The sequence below is a fragment of the Rhinoderma darwinii genome, chromosome 10 (genome assembly GCF_050947455.1).
Source record: "Rhinoderma darwinii isolate aRhiDar2 chromosome 10, aRhiDar2.hap1, whole genome shotgun sequence".
Classification (NCBI taxonomy): domain Eukaryota; kingdom Metazoa; phylum Chordata; class Amphibia; order Anura; family Rhinodermatidae; genus Rhinoderma; species Rhinoderma darwinii.
Genome location: NC_134696.1, coordinates 14,003,227 through 14,017,695, shown reverse-complemented (window position 1 = coordinate 14,017,695; position 14,469 = coordinate 14,003,227). Strand labels below are relative to the sequence as shown.

At 36.8% G+C, this 14,469-nt stretch overlaps 1 protein-coding gene across 1 annotated transcript; it reads left to right on the top strand.

The window, feature by feature from the left end:
* The first annotated feature begins 5,066 nt into the window (after nt 1-5,066).
* On the top strand, nt 5,067-8,777 carry LOC142662467 (nicotinamide N-methyltransferase-like). Its single transcript, XM_075840672.1, has 3 exons — nt 5,067-5,217; nt 7,795-8,002; nt 8,354-8,777. The coding sequence occupies exons 1-3, from the start codon at nt 5,067-5,069 to the stop codon at nt 8,775-8,777; spliced, it is 783 nt and encodes a 260-aa protein (XP_075696787.1).
* The last annotated feature ends 5,692 nt before the right edge of the window (nt 8,778-14,469 follow it).

Here is a 14,469-nt window from a genome sequence, read left to right as displayed (position 1 = left end):
TGTTTCTCACAACCCCCCCTCCTCTCAGACCTGTTCCTGTAGAACTATGAATCTTAGCCAGACAAAATGCTGAAAGAAACCAAGACAGCTAACTTTAGTTATTTAAATCTTATAGATAAGGTACGCTAAAAATCCAGCCTATTTATGCAATCTTGTACTTTAGTTCAGTGTTCTACGACTTTCTACACACTCTAAAATAACTAACAGTTCAATTATTTCAGTAGATACACAAAATGTTCTCAATCTGGATCGAGAAAAACATCTCACATCAAACAATCATCACTAGTACAGTCAATCTTCTTGTCAAAATCTATGCCTGTATACACATACTATTCATATCAACTAGCTTGTACCAACCAGCAATCACTTGCTTTGCCACTCTAAGCTACGTCTCAACGTTTCCCTGTCAACCATCCCTTGTTCGTCTCCACAAAGTCCTTCCATTTATCAATGTCCAAACAACCATCTTTTGGCATGCCAGCCTTTTTAAGCATTTTGTCACCGTTTGATGTAGCATTGTTGCTTGCCCTGTTTGTCACATCTTTGTTGGCTGTACACCATGGGGCTACCCCCTGTTACTCAGCACTCCCCATCGCCAAAAATTTAATGCAGAAGTCCTTGTGGTACTACTGGAAATTACCTCTGAATATCCAAATTCTCTGTCACCTAAGGACAGTCTGTCATCTACGGACAGTTGTGTCAACCACGGACATTTGTGTCACCCTATGAACACTTGTAGCACCGCTGAGTCAGAAGTCTCTGACATTCAGCTCTCTCAGATCAAGAGAGCAACACGATAACCTTTCCTTTGATCCTTAACAATTTTACACAGCAGCCAAATAATCAATGAAATCACCAACAACAGACCTATAACGAAGCAACAAATTGTGATATAACAGTCACACTGTCGGCAATATCTTCTCATACCATTAACTCAAAATAGATTTACACATCTTCAATCATTCATCACACAATAGTTTCCAACATACCTCTGGACAAGTGACTGGGTCTGGGAGATTGCCTCATCACAACAGCTAATACAAGATCTCAACAATACATGACTGAAATGGTTTTTGTAAGTATAAGTTTCTTACTTACCGCGGTTCTGTTGTTTCACTGATACATCGATGACCGATATCCCAGTGACAGGTATTGGACGATTAATCTCCTGGGTTTCGGCACCAAAGAATGTTAATGTAATCCAGTACAAAATATATTAGACTGAATGTGTAGATGGGTGTGTCAACGGACAGCCTTCAGTCACTTGCCCAGATCCAGATCCATTAGTTATATAGATATATCGGAGAGAAATAAGAGGCACAGAGACATGCTTTGTATACCCAAAATCTTTCTCTAGTTTATTTTTAGAACGCAGTTACAATTGTATCCCACAAGTAGGGAGTTGGCTCGAGCTGAGCCAATCATGAGTAAGACAATGTTCTCATGAGAAACTAAGATATGCAAGGTCAACACATGATTTCTCAGAGAGCCCCAGCATAAGTTTTGTTTTACAAAGAAATAGATACTTCAAACTGTGAAATAAAGTCTTCATACAAAATGGAGTCACATAAACAAAGGATTGGGTCAAGGTTACTGCACACTTAACAACCGTCACGTTTTTCACTGAATTGCCCCATGAAACCGAACTTGAAAGGAGAAGGGCTTATTCAAAAGAGCCAAAAAATGTGAATTTGTAGAATGTTTTGTGGGCATTTCTGGGCAGATCAGGTATGGAGCTTAAAATGTCCCGCATAAGATAGTTCAAATGTTTGGATGAATGTTATTGACGTTTTACAAGGATCAGTATTAGGTACTATTTTTTTTTTGTATTTATGTTTATAAATCATCTTGTAGATAACATACAGAGTAAAATGTTAATATGTGCAGATTATACTAACCCAGGGAATTTGTAGAGAATTTGCTTAATTTGTGTCCAGTACACTATATATTTGTCCCTTAGCTGTATACTTCTGAATCAGAGTGCGCCAATATTCTGAGATGGTCGTCCTGTCAAAAGAAGGAGAGAGACAGTGGAATACACAAGAGTACAATCACTATAAGGACAGGAAATCTGAGTATGAGAGCTGGTGAAGCAGCCCAATAGGAAACCCAGAAAACTCTCTATTCAGCATAAAGACCCTGTTTCTTATTTTATTATTGCCTCTTTTTATTATTCATGTTTTGAATATGTGCAGGTTATACTCACTAGGAATTTGTAGAGATTTTAAATAATTTGCTTAATTTGTGTCCAGTAGACTATATATTTGTCCCTTAGCTATATACTTCTGAACCGGTGGAGAACCAATATCCTGAGACGGTTGTCTAGTCAATAGCAGGAGAGAGCCAAAGGAATACACAGGAATACAATCACTAAAAAGACAGGAAGTCTGAGTATGAGAGCTGGTGAAGCAGTCCAATAGGAAACCCAGAAAACTCTCTATTCAGCATAAAGACCCTGTTTCTTATTTTATTATTGTCTCTTTTTATTATTCATGTTTTATTTTTTTGTCTAAATTTTTGTTTTTTGATTGTTTGTTTTCATATATTTTCTTTGGTTCAGAGAGCCAGGTTGTATTTTTATTTTGTACACTATAGAGGTTTGTAAAAATAGAATTGCTCAGTCTTCTATAAAAAGATGCATCAAGTATCCAGAGGGCGTATTTAATATAAATTCCTCAAAGCATACAAATAGTTCTATGTTAATTGGTTATTCAATGTTTTCAATATTATTATTTTTTTATAATTTTCTGATAGACAGATAAAAATGCACCAAATATATTAAGAGTTGTGGGACACAAACTACATTACCTCCATATTCAAGTATTCAGCAGGATGTCTGCAGATTTGACCCATAGTAGACAATAACCATAATCGGTATCTGGTGGTCAACGTTAGGTGCTAAGCAACCAAGCCATACCATCTGCACCCAGTCTACAAGGAACAAGGTGACCCCTGGAAGAAGCCGGAAATACTGGTGAAACGCGCGTCGGGTGTTTTAATCACAAGCAATGTTACTTGTCCACATATATACTCCGTTCACCGAGATATCAGCTTTCAACCTCCAATTGTGGCAGAATATCTGCCGGGATTAGGGACTTTCAATCGCCTCTAGCGCTGAGTCTGCACACTGTAAGTGCGCTCAGTGAGCTATTACAAACGAAGGGACCGTGCTGAGCTGTACTGGATGTGCTGACAAGCACCCAAACAGCTGATCTCCTGTTTATCTCCTGCAATCCTTCATTTTATCAGACTACGCACGGCAGTGTACAGTGCATGCCGTCTATGTCTCCGTGCAAATTGCTAGACACGCTGATACTGTTGCCACAATAGGTTCTTCCATTGCTGGGCTTACATTACAGCCCGATGAAGGAACCTTAAAGGGAACCTGTCACCAGCATTTCACCTATTAAACCGACTATACCTGGTGGTAGTGGGTGAAAAATCATTTCAATATAACCTATAATTATCATCTTAGTCGGCTCTGTAGCTTTAGTATTTAGCTTTTTAGTGTTCCCACACCGTATGCTAATGAGCAGAAAAGAGTCAGATCTTCATTTGAAAAGAGTCAAATCTTCGTTTGGAAAGAGTCATATCTTCATTCCTCAAGTCTTTCCAAGTTTACTTTGCCTCCTTACTTTTGATTGACAGCTTCTCGCCTTCCCCCAGCACACAAAATCCTGCGCTTGTGCATTGATGTCCTCTTCTGGTGTGTGCGCACAAAGGGACACCGGATTATTATGATAAAAGGTGCAAAACGTTTGCAGACCGATATTTACTGTCGGAAGAGGAGTTTAGGAGCGGGAATAACGGCAATGAACTTTTTATAGCAGCAGCCAGTGAGGGAGAAGTAAAGTTCAATAGGTGAAATGCTGGTGACAGGTTCCCTTTAAGCATGGTGTTATCAGACACCTACGTGCCTCTGCAATTCATTAACAGCAGGATATATTAGCATTGCAGTTAGAACGAAGGAGCTGTGTTTAGCTGGACATGCTGACAAGCTCCCAGACAGCTGCTCCCGGCTCATAGGCTGTAAATCTCCTCTGTTACATGCAGTGAATGTTACTTAAACAGGATCATTTACTGCAGGGTTATGATTATAGCCTGATCATAAGCACATCAATGAGAAGGGTATGTTAATAGCCCAGCATGTGAGACACATCATTCTGACTGATTATAAAGTGATTGATTTTTCAGAGGAAGTTTAACAACATCCTTTGTTTCAAATCTAATTCGTGCAGGCTAACTGTTGTGTATCAAACATATACAGTATATATCCCAGGTTGAAGCTAATTGTCCCATACAGTTTGAAGGTCAGTAATTTTATTCACAACGGAGTATGTTCACTTAAGATATTAATTTGTCTACAGTGTCAAGGTGAGGGGTCATTGTCACTGTAAATTCAACATCTAACATTGACATTTTTTAACCATTTATTATTAAAGTATTTATTATTTTTTCAATTCAACATGATCCCACTACTTTCCCTCTATCCCTTTTCCCCCTTTTTTCATATATACTATTCAATTGGTGGTGTACACCTAGTGTGATTTCATTACACTAATAATTTCTAAAATTATAAGAGGGTAACACCTTTACGTATTCTTACAAGGAACAACAAATGCACCGAGGTTCTAATAAGACCACATGGAGTACCCAGCCATACTGCCCATAACCCATTACCAGACTGCACTCATAGGGAATTGTGAGTATAGCACTACTATGCAGTAGCATGACAGTATAGATAAGGAGACTCCATCCTCTCACTTGTTAGGACTGTAAAGATCTACATCCTGACAGACTGACAAAGATACAATTTTCTGTTTTGTCTTTTCTTTGTTTTATTGTTACTTTAACAATAAAATAGATTTGTTTATTTAAAAATCAGTAATTTTCCATGTGAATTTATTATAACACAAGTTCCCATGACCGGCTCATGAATATAATAAGTCATCATGTGATAAGTTATTCTTAGTAACACACTTTGCAAATCTAATTCTGGCAATAATATAAAGACCTTGTGCACCGGTCTAGAGGTAGTCACCCCGTCTGTGATACAAGAGTAGATGATGGATTCCAGTCCCCATAAGCTCTATCATGTACATGACTTTGATACCAGACAATGTCTGGAGCATTACTTTTCAGATAAACCTGACATGGCCTTTGGAGATGACTTCTTGAAATTTGTCATTGATAATTTTAGACAAGTTTTCGCAGTGGGTATGTATCTTGAATTTATTACTCCTAAGATACATTGATGTATATTTTTAACTGGTTGTAAACACCACTAAACAATTGAATACAAATTGGGCAAACTTATTTTTTAGGGTGTGGGAGATCAGAGGGGGCGAAAATTTTGACCTAGTCTTAGAAACGGGAAAATCACAGGGAGCAGAGCAAAGCCCTTGTGATTGTATATGAAGAAGAATATAGGATTGTTTTCTCTTCTCCAACCTCGAGAACTCTCGAAAACATTTATTTATATATATATATATATATATATATATATATATATATATATATATATATATATATATATATATATATGTATATATATATATTTATACATACACACATATATATATATATATATACACTAGAGGCTGATCTCTAGATTCTGCAGTTTTATGTAAAATGACAGATATGCATAATTTAAAAAAAGTACACCAACAATAATTTTCAGCTGAACATACCACAAACTGCAGAAATAATACTTTTGTCATCATATTTATATCAGACTGAACATGACTGACAGCTCGGCAGGGTTGTTGATTAGGAGATTCTACACATGGTCAGGTCCAGTCACATCACGAGAACTCAAATAAAATGGGGGAAAAATATTCAGCATAGGCTAGAACTAGAAAAAAATTGTGGGAAAAAAAGCTTTCATCTATGTAGTATAGTGAGTAAAGGGTCTAGAAATCAGAAACTATAGGTGTCATAAGTGAAGATGTAGATCTGTGGATCTTTAATGAAACTAAAACGAAAAACAAAATAAAGCACATAAATCCTTGAAAAGTTGATTTAATTTTATAAAAAATGTTTTCAAGACAAAACTGTCTACTCCTAAGACTTTTGAGCCAGCATATATGGTTTTGTTGAAGTTGAAGCCCCATACATATAACTTCCCTTGGGATGCCTTATATGGTTTATGTGTGTCCAGTGTGGTGCCTTAGAATATGCAATAAAGCCAGATGAATCTAACTCCTCTCTTCTTAATTTACATTATCAGTCTATACTATACAGGGGTCCCCATGTTTCCTTTTTACACCCACTTTTGGTATTTCATTCAACATCTGGATCCATGAGTTGCAGCCACCTACAGGTAAACAGTTACACCCCTGGTTATTGAGGACACATAGGGCAACCTACAGTGGATATAAAAAGTCTACACAACTCTGTTAAAATGCCAGGTTTTGTCATGTTACAAAATCAGTACAAGATGACAAATTTCAGAACTTTTTCCACCTTAATGGTCCATTGAAAAACAAACGGAAATATTTAAGGTGGAAAAATAAAAATTAAAAATAATAATAATGCACACCCTTAAACTAATACTTTGTTGAATTACCCTTTGACTTTATGACAGCATTTAGTCCATTTGGGTAGAAGTCTATCAGCATAGCACATTTTGACTTGGCAATTGTTGCCCAGTCTTCCTTGCAGAAGGGCTCTAAATCTGTCAGATTGCAAGGGAATCTCCTGTGCTTGGATGTTTTTCTTTGTTGGAAAAAACTTCCATCTTGCCATCCTACCCCACAGCCCAGACATATGAAGAAAATGGGAAATTGTTGTCACATGTACTACACAACCAGTACCTGCCATAAAGTCCTGCAGCTTCTTTAGTGTTGCTGTAGGCCTCTTGGTAGCCTCCCAGACCAATATTCGTCTTGTCTTTTCATAAAGTTTTGAGGGACATCTAGTTCTTGGTAATGTCACTATTGTGCCGAATATAATCCACTTCTTGATGACCATGTTCACTGTGTTCCAGGGTATATCTAATGCCTTGGAAATTATTTGGTACCCTTCTCCTGACTGATGCCTTTCAACAATCAGATCCCTTTGATGTGTTGTAAGCTCTTTACGGATCATGGCTTTTGCTGTCACATGCAAAAAAGAAAATGTCAGCAAGATCCAAATAATACAGCTGAACTTAATATGGGGTTACTCAGAATCACTTTAAATAATGGCAGCTGTGTACTGAATACTATTTAACTTGAGTTTAAATGTGATTGGCTAATTCTGAACTCAACCACATCCCCTATTATAAGAGAGGTTTCACACTTATGCAACCACATTATTTTGTTTTCTATTTTTATTTTTCCCTTCTAAATGATTTCAGTTTGTTTTTCAATGGAATCATACAGATTATGGGTCACATTAAAGGTGGAAAAACTTCTGAAATTATTCATCTTGTACTGACTTTGTAGCATAACAAAAACCTGGCTTTTTAAAAGGGGTGTGTACACTTTTTATATCCACTTGTATATACCACCCCATCAGATGAGCATCTTTTGGATTATTTTAGTTACGGCCCCATGATCCTCCCTTCTCCTTTTCTTTCATCTTATTAGAGTACCTCAGATGATTGCAGTCTTTAAGTTCTAAAAAACATTGGTGTCAAATGCGTATTGAACATTTGAGGATTATTTTTTCTCTTTTTCATATTTTTCGTATTTGAAACACAATGTTTACATAGTTTCTTAGAAGTGATACAGACATATGTCCTTATTTATCCACAAAAGCTATGAGGGTTTAACATATTAGATGTTTCAGTAGTCAAATTTATTTCTGCAGGTCATATTAATGGAGACATCTTGATTGACCTCAGTTTTGGTTCCGCTGTTCATCATCTATATTCAGCCTGTGAGTTTTTCAAAAACATCATCGTGCTGAAGGTCAATAACAGATGTATCATGGAGCTGAAGAGATGGGTGGACGAACGTACAGGAGCATTTTATTGGGGCCACACATCGAAACTTCTTCAAGAGAAAGAAGAAAACAGGTGATGTAGTTGTGCAAATATCAAGAGAAAATCACTGTCATTGTGATTGTTGCTTCTTATACAAGGATGATGGGGCAAAGATTCACGAAAAGGTTCTCTCTGTTAAATCTCAATTCAAAAGTTACAATTTTTATTACCCACTTAGTTCAATATTCTTATCCATAGGGGGCGATCAAATACAAGTTCATTCTGGAAAGGCACAGTATAAGCCTGACACTTGGTGCATCAGTCTTGGATGATTTCAAGCTTTACCTCTAGTATTACAAGTCAATAGTCCAGTGCTAAGTCCTGAGCTACCATGTTGATGTTGACTGTGGGTCAATCACTTTCTTTGTCTTTTTTATTTTCCAGTGATCAGTTTCAGGACCAGGAAGCAAAACTGAGATCAGCCATTCAACATGTTGTGAAATACGACCTGGAGAAAGAGAATATGACAGACCCGTTGGTCTTACCACCAGCCGATTGTGTTATCAGTGCTTGTCTTCTGGATGCTATCAGCAAAGATCAAGATGATTACATCAGATATCTGAGGAAGTTCACTAGGTTGCTAAAACCTGGAGGACACCTCATGTTAATTGGGACTTTAGGTACAACATATTTCACAGTCGGAAAAGACAAGTTCCATTCTTTCACATATGATGAGGATTTTGTCAGGAAAGTTCTAGTTGGAGAAGGCTTTATAATTAATTATTGTAATGTCAAGGAGAGAACGTCTGTCAGTGACCTTGTTGACTATAAGGCCGTCATAAATATTGCAGCTTACAAGGAGAAATAGGTTGAATCTTACAAAGTGTCATTACTTCATTTGTTAAGCTTAAATAAAAAAAAAGATATAACAAGCACAAATAATCTTCCTTAGTGCAGTATAGAATAGAATAACAATAATTGTTCGGTTCTTTTTGGGACTTTGCCTTGGACTGGTCCTAGATAATATTGCTCAGACCGAGTCTGATCACCTGGGACATCATGGGAGTCTGAAATCTTGGGATCAGTTGCTTTCTCATTGTTCTTCTATTTCGTATCTACTTTATATAAATAGTGTAATAAAGTGAAGCATAGAGCATTTAACTGTTTGTGTCCTTGACTTGGGGGGAGGGGGATTTCCTGCTCCATAGATTTTACAGACCGTGATTTATGAGAAGAAACTTACAAGCTTTAAAACAAAACAATATAATAATCCACAAGGGCTTTGCTTTATGATTTCATTTATTTAGATCATTTTTAGAGAATCCTGTTAATTTGCTTAATTAGAGTCTAGTGCACAATATAATTGTCTAAAAATAATTTTTAGAAAATGATCACCTATCCTATTCTGGGAAAACCACTTTAAGGACAACTTGTAGGTGTGAAACAGGAAAACCGATCTCCGAATTCTATAAAGATATAATATCAAATGATTTAGCATAAAACTTTGGACCGATTTAGATTAAAGAAAACAAAATGTTTCAAGAGTGGACGTTTAACTATAAAGATAATGGGGGAAATTTTAATTACAGCACGTCAGTTTTCTGGCATAAAAATGTTGCAATTTGAAAAAAAAACTCTGTTTATGAGCAAAACAAATTATGACTTTTGCATTTTTATGTCCCCTCTGCCATGTTTTTTTATAAAGTGGACAGTGGGAGGGGAAGGAGTTGGGGCCACCAGACGCCTTACACATTTACTATAGTTTACGACAGAAAATGTAGTGAATTATAGCGCAAATCTTCCCCAGCTCGCAGCTAAAATAGATTTACATTACTGGCACAAGGACAGACAGAGATGCGCCTTGTTTATTAAATGGTGTGCGCCTCTTCATAATTTAAGCATATTTTATTTCAGCACTCTTCATATTAAGCTTATCATATAAAGCACTGGTCTAAATAAATTCCCTCATTCTCTATTTTATATTTTGCTCTTCCTTACACGTCTTTAATTAGTTGTCAGTAGACCCTATTAGGGAATTCTGAGTTAATATAGTGAGGTCCCGTGTTCAGAATCCTGTCCTGTCCTGCACTACATAGACAACACATTGATATGAGTGAACACTGTGCCATTGCTTAATTTACCCTGTGATGGCGCTGCAGGGAAATTAAACACTTCGAGGTTTCTCATAGATTACAGCTGATCGCTGGGGTCTCAGCAGGGGAAAACTTTGTGCTCTGTTTATTGTCACGGGACCTTTCTAACAAGTAGGGATTTTTTCAAAGAGGAGATTAACTCAGTTTCTTCACTTTTCCGTAACGTGTAGAACTGTTCCAATTCAGAGGCACTTAGTTCTTATAATAAACAGTTCTTCATCAATGGGTTTGTAATTCTGGAGCTGAAGTAGAGTTATACCAAGTGTCAAATATCGTACACAAAAAGCAATGAGAAAGTTGCTAAAAAAAAATCTGATAAGCCAAACCGGAAGCCTAAGGCCTAATCATTCATAAAAGCGACTTGGAATTTGTCAAGCCAGAACCGAAGCTTCTGACTTAGACGTGGCTGAGAAATCTAAGTAAAATGTATTTCATCCATTCACTGTCGAACGCCTACAACTTCTCAGAATGTGAGGGGACAAACTATTTATAAATTTAGCTCCGACCTCTTTCCAGAACAATCTCCAGATTATAGTACCTAAGAATCCTTCACTCCTACTCCAGCCTCAGACGGTAAGGCCCAGATTTTTAAAGGCACAATTACATTTACTTTTAAAGTGACAGTAACTAAAAGTGCAAAATGCACTTTTATATTTAAATTGAGAGTACACAATAAGTACAAGTTCAGTATGAAAACGTATAAAACATTGTAAAACACATTATACTTCCAATAAACAATTAGTAGTGTTTTTGCGGGACACTACATAAGCCCAGACTTGAAAGAAAATAGCCCTCGGCGTCCAATCGTCTGACAAATCAAAATGCTGTAGGTACATAAAATATTAGTGCCACATTTAAATTAAATGTAATCATTAAAATACACTTTCAGTTAGTTTCAGGTTTAGTCTTTAAAACTGTTTAAGTCCAATAAAGCAACCTAAAGATAAAAGTTATTCAAAGCACATATATATACTTTCCAACTGTCATGCCAAAATGTTACATTTAAAGTGACAGTACACAATAAGTACAAGTTCATTATAAAGCACTATAAAACATTGCAAAACACATTATACTCCCAATGAATACTTAGTAGTTTTTTTTAAAGGACACTACATATACAGCAACAGAACCAAGCACATTACATAGATACAGCACCAGAACATTGCTCAGTACATGTATAAAGCACCAGAACCAAGCTCATTACATAAATACAGCACCAGAACAAAGCTCAGTACAAATACACAGCACCAGAACAAAGCTCAGTACATATATACAGTACCAGAACAAAGTTCAGTACATATAAACAGCACCGGGACAAAGTTCAAGACATATATACAGCAACAGAACCAAGCTCACTACAAATTCACAGCACCAGAACCAAGTACAGTACATATCTACAGCATCAGAACCAAGCTTAGTACATATAAACAGAACCACAACCAAGCTCAGTACATATAAACAGTACCAGAACCAAGATGAGTACATATATATACAGCACCAGAACCAAGCCCAGTATGTATGTGCAGCCCCAGAACCAAGCTCAGTACATATATACAGCAACAGAACAAAGCTCAGTACATATATACAGCACCAAAACAAAGCACAGTACATATATACAGTGCCAGAACAAAAACAGCTCAGTACACAAATAATTTTCAAAGTCAGGTTAAACTTCACTATTATTTGTATGACGTGACATTTTAGCTCCCAGCAAGGGCTAAGCAATGGTAAGGATTTGCTGTGCCCCCTGAAGGTAGTGCCACAAAATGTGCCCCCTGAAAATAGAGCACCACACACACAGACACACACACACATAGCCCCCTAAAGATAAAGCCTTACTCTGTGCCCCCTAAAAATGAAGCGACACACACTGTGCTCCCTGAAGATAAAGCACCATACACACAGTGCCCTCCTGAAGAAAGTGCCACACACTGTGCCCCCTGTAGATAGTGCCACGCATTTGATGCAGTTCTACCTAAATGGTTGGTAGATAAAATAAGAACGCTGGGACAAATGGAAAATATGTGTATTTAGGTTAATATTTGGGAAGGGCTGAAAAATAGGGTGGTAATTAATGAACTATACTAAGATAGGGTCAAGATTATTAATGCATACCTGTTATGTCCGCGGTCGCTTATCGCCGGCACGTCCTAATTACCAGCAGCTACATCAGCAGTACTGTATCTTCATGCCGGCGTCTCCCTCTGCAGAGACGTCGACACGGCAGCAGTGCTCTCCTGTGTCCTGTAGGGCGATTCCGGGAGTGCGGCAGTGTTGAGAGTCCAGTCCTGTCTGGGCGTTGCTATCAGGAGTAATTATATGTGCTTATTTGCTCTGCCATGCATCTTTAATTATGCAGTATGTCAGTTATTTATTATATCTCCACAATTGTTTTTTTACCTTGATGCACTCATGCTGGGTCATTTTAAAATTTAACATATTCATTGATTGTATGTTAATAAGCATTTTTCCGCCGGACTTTGATACAGTCTTAACTTCCATTATACCTACCGCATATCTTCTTTCTCTGTTCTATTGTGAAGGTTGCATATTTTGTTTTTATCTTGCTTTTATACATGCTTGTATATTTTAGCAATGAATTTAATAAAAACTTATTTAAAATTTAATGCCAAAAAGGTTGTTACACAAACCATTATTTACAGGGTTACGTTATTAGGCTTGAAATAAAAATGTTGTTAGTGTCAGACAGGTAAAAATGCACCAAATTTATTAAGAGTTGTGTACAAACCACATTACCGCTATATTAACCCCTTCAGGACTGAGCCTGTTTTGCCCTTGAGGACAAAGCCGATTTTCTCAAATCTGACATGTGTTACCTTATGTAGTAATAACTTGGGAATGCTTTTACCTATCCAAGTAATTCTGAGATTGTTTTCTCGTGACATATTGTACTTTATGTTAGTAAACAAATTTGGTCCATAAATGTAATACTTATGTGTGAAAAAACACCAAAATGTTGAGAAAATGTGCAAAAATTTGCTCAGAAGAGAAGGACCGTCATTTGGATTTTGTAGCGCTGATTTTGCTGGATTAGTTTTCAGTGCCGTGTCACATTTGCAATGAACTGGAGGGACCAAAACCATGGAAACCACCCAAAAGTGATCCCATTTTGAAAACTACACCCCTCATGGAATGTATCTAGGGGTATAGTTAGCATTTTGACCCCACAGTTTTTATGCTAAATGTATTTGAATTAGTCTGTGAAGATGAGAATCTACTTTTTTTCTTAAAAAACATAGAAATGTTACATTTTTACAAGGAATAAAGGATAAAAAACACCACAGCTTTTGTAAAGCAATATCTCCTTATTACGGAAATACCCCATATGTGGTAATAAACTGCTGTTTGAACCCACAGCGGGGCTTAGAAGTAAAGGAGCGCTATTTGGCTTTTGCAGCTAAGATTTTGCTGGAATAGTTTTTGGCAGGTTATGTCGCATTTGCAAAGCCCCTAAGAGACCAAAACAGTGAAAATACCCCAAAAGTGACCCCATTTGGGAAACTACACCACTTAAGGAATCTATCTAGGGGTACAGTGAATATTTAGGTCTTTTTTAGAATTTATTACAATTAGGCCGTGCAAATGAATAGCAACATTATTCCCACTAAAATGTTGATTTTTGAATTTTCACTAAGAATAAAGGAGGAAAAAGCACCCCAACATTTATAAAGCAATTTCTCCCGAGTACGGCAATACCCCACATGTGGTCATAAATGCTTATTTATTAGAAATTAATTAACCCTTTCTGGACTGATCCATTTTTGGGTTTTTTATTTTCGTTTTTCTCATTTCTTGCAGGACCTACTGTAGTTTTTATTGGTACCATTTTTTGTTACGTCCAACTTTTTGAGCACTTTTTATTAACTTTTTTTATAGAGCTGAGGTGATCAAAAAACAGCAATTTTGGCGTTTTAAATTATTTATTATTGACAGCGTTCACCGTGTGAGTTAAGTATATTATTATTGTTCGGACTTTTACGGAAGCAGCGATACCAATTTTGTGTATTTTTTTTATTTTTTTACATTGTTTTAGTGAAAAAATTGGGAAAAGGGTTTTTTGTTTTGGACTTTAAATATTTATTTAATTTTTTTCACGAATAACTTTATTTACTTTTTTTTTTTTACGCATTTTATTAGTCCCCCTAGGGGACTTGAACCAGCGATCATTAGATCACTGGTACAATACACTGCAATACTAATGTATTGAAGTATATTGTCATTTTTACAAGCTCCTGTAAGGGCACGTTCACACGTGGCAGAGTTTTTCTGCTGCAAATGTTGGTGCAGATTTGGGGCAATTACGCAACGAATTTGCACCAACATTTGCATATTTGACACGTAATTCAGACGTTGCAGAAAACACAGCGGACTTGCTACAGATTTCAG

What these genes read in the sequence shown, in the direction of transcription:
- LOC142662467 (XM_075840672.1), top strand. Translation starts at nt 5,067, where the DNA reads ATGGATTCCAGTCCCCATAAGCTCTATCATGTACATGACTTTGATACC. An exon ending in TAGACAAGTTTTCGCAGTGG is followed by an intron (nt 5,218 to 7,794) that starts GTATGTATCTTG and finishes TTATTTCTGCAG; the next exon opens with GTCATATTAATGGAGACATC. An exon ending in CAAGAGAAAGAAGAAAACAG is followed by an intron (nt 8,003 to 8,353) that starts GTGATGTAGTTG and finishes TTTATTTTCCAG; the next exon opens with TGATCAGTTTCAGGACCAGG.